Consider the following 2,525-nt stretch of genomic DNA (forward strand, 5'->3'; position numbering starts at 1 on the left):
CGGCTCCTCTGTCCCCACGGAGGGTGAAGCAGCTGGAGGAGCAAGCTCTTACCGAGCCTCCCACACCCACTGCCCGCACCGGGCACCCGCCCCAATCACTGTCATTGCAGATAGGGGTACCCTGCCCCCAGCGCACCCAGGCTGTCTTTTGGGCCCCCCCCCAAGTTCTTGGCTCCCCTCCCTTCAGGGTTGGTACCCAGCACAGCACTGCACCGGGGAGAGAGGGCACGGAACCCAGGTCCTGCCCGGCCCACAGCTGCCCTCCCCGCCCACAGCTGAGGCCCCATGTCCTTTCCAAGGTGCAGGTTCAGCATGGCTTCTGGGGACCCCAAACCCCAGCCCAGCCGCACCTGCTGCCCTTCCCACCCTCGCCTCCCAGCCGAACCCAGCCATTTTGGGGGGCCCCTTGCACCCTGACATGTCCTGATCTCCACAGCCACTAGCCCCTCCTCGTCCCCCTGGCTGATGTCTCCCCCAGGATCAGGAGCTGCTGCCCTTCCTCTGGCTTCCCTCTGCCCCCGTGCGCATGTCCCACCACCTCTGCACCCCAATCCTGCATCCTGCCTAGACTCTGTCCTGGGCCAGGGCGCTGTCTGACGCAGCCCACACGCCCTAAGGGGCCCTCTGTCGGCTCCATGACAAGTGTCAGGCACAGTGTTTCGAAATGCATGACTGAAAGGCTGCAATGCAAGAACAGAAGTGACCCAGACGAGGAAAGGCCCAGGACCAGCGTTGCAGGGATCCCAGAGGTGAGATCCAAGAAGGCTTCCTGGAAGAGGTGGCTCTCGCGCCAGCTGCCTTGGCAGAGTTGAGAAGCTTTCTGAAGACAGTAGCCATGACGGCGGCTGACAAGGGGGACATGTGGGGCACTTGGGGCAGGAGAGGAGGTACTGAGACAGGATCAGACCTCGGGCCTGGCCCCGGGCGGGTGCTCACCTCAGACCACGGGCTGGTGTACCACTTGAAGCAGGGCCTCTCAAAGCACATGCTCTCCTCGGGCGGCTTCGTGGCCAGCCCGCACTCGGGGTCGCTGCGGGTCTGCAGCTTCCCGTTGGTCAGCTCCATGCACAGGACCAGCCTCTTCTTCACGCCTCGGCCGCAGGTGGTGTTGCACTGGCCAGGGAACAGACGGGTCAGAGGCCGGGGGTCAGAGGCCGGAACACCGCCCGGCGGCTCCGGCGGCCATGGCTTAGTCTATAGCGATCGATCGGGTGAAGGCTGAGGTGGGGGGCAGAATGGCCGAGGACTCTGGTCGACAACCATGTGGCCCCACAAGGGTTTGACCCAAAGCAATGTAGCAGGAAACCAGCTGTTCTGAAACAAAATGGCTCACGACCATTTGGCCCAAGATGGCTTGGCGCCGAGCAGTCGCCTGAGACGGCTCAGCTGGTGGAGAGCAACGGGTCTGACACCGCAGGTTGTGGCCCTGAAGTTGGCCATGAGCACAAGGACCTGTGGGCCTGAAGCAGGCGGCCAGTTCTCCCTTCATGAGGAATGTGGGGGCCTGGGAGGGCAGCAGAGGGCGGGGCGCAGGCGGCAGGCGGGGGCAGACAATCCGCACACATCCGAGCATTTGCCTGCTGAGACTGGGAAGTTTTAAGGAGTTTTCCTACCTTTTCTGCCCTTTCCCACTTCAGATTAATGTCTAGTGAACCGTGGGTGACCATCTACAACGAAGCCCTCGTTTTGACCACCTGGTCCTCAGCCCGTGCCCTCAGCCCCCGGGCCCCAGGCGGTCGGCGCGCTCACCCGCTCCCAGCCCTGGGCCAGCCAGTGCGCGGGGCAGTTCTTGTCCCCGCAGGGGTGGATGGCCAGCGGCTTGGTCTCCATCTGGCACTGCGACTCGGGCACCACCCTCCCGTCGCTGGTCTTGCAGTACACGTGTCTGATCATGCGGCCGGGGCCGCAGCTCCCGCTGCACTGCAGGGGGACAGGCGGGGACACAGGTGTCAGGGCCCAGCCGCTCCCCGCGCCCCTGGCGTCATTCCCCAGAGAGAGGACGCCCCCCACCCCCACCCCACGGGGCAGCATGGGCGCTGTTGCCAGGGTAACCACGTGTTAAATAACACTTTCCGTTCTAATTACAGAACGCTGCGGGCTCGATGGAAAGCACACGGAAAAGCACCTACAAGCCCCAAGTGGGCGTCTGTGCCCGGCACCCAGCGGGCACCCCAGGGAGCACCGGGGCATCTTTCTCCCGACCAGAGAGACAAGGACAGACATTCGGGGGGACAGGCGGCGGGTTATAAAAGGAACGGCCATGGGCCCCTGTTTTTGGATAAAGGCCTTGATTCTTCTTGATAACGAGGAGAAAGGCCAGTTCTTCCCCCACATCCTCACTCCAGGACCCTGGCCAGCCCCGGAAGCTCCCTCCCCTGGCCCAGGCCTCACCGGCCCCCAGTCGGAGACGGTCCATTGGCGGTCGCAGGGCGGCCCCATGCACTCCTTCTCCCGCTTGGGCCTGGTGTTGGGGTCGCACAGCTTCTCGTCCTCGGAGCAGCGGATGTCCCTGGTCACCACGCCAC

The 2,525-nt window shown here is 64.1% G+C and overlaps 1 protein-coding gene across 1 annotated transcript in view; it reads right to left on the bottom strand.

Moving 5' to 3' along the window:
• ADAMTSL2 (ADAMTS like 2) overlaps positions 1–2,525 on the bottom strand; it is a 27,168-nt gene that overhangs the window by 1,313 nt on the left and 23,330 nt on the right. The window contains exons 15-17 of the mRNA XM_006776598.2: positions 2,392–2,525; positions 1,750–1,920; positions 937–1,113 (exon numbers count right to left, since the gene is read on the bottom strand). Of these exons, the coding sequence (XP_006776661.1) occupies positions 937–1,113; positions 1,750–1,920; positions 2,392–2,525 (482 nt within the window). The remainder of the gene's footprint in view (positions 1–936; positions 1,114–1,749; positions 1,921–2,391) is intronic.

This window comes from Myotis davidii, unplaced genomic scaffold (assembly GCF_000327345.1).
Source record: "Myotis davidii unplaced genomic scaffold, ASM32734v1 scaffold609, whole genome shotgun sequence".
Lineage (NCBI taxonomy): Eukaryota > Metazoa > Chordata > Mammalia > Chiroptera > Vespertilionidae > Myotis > Myotis davidii.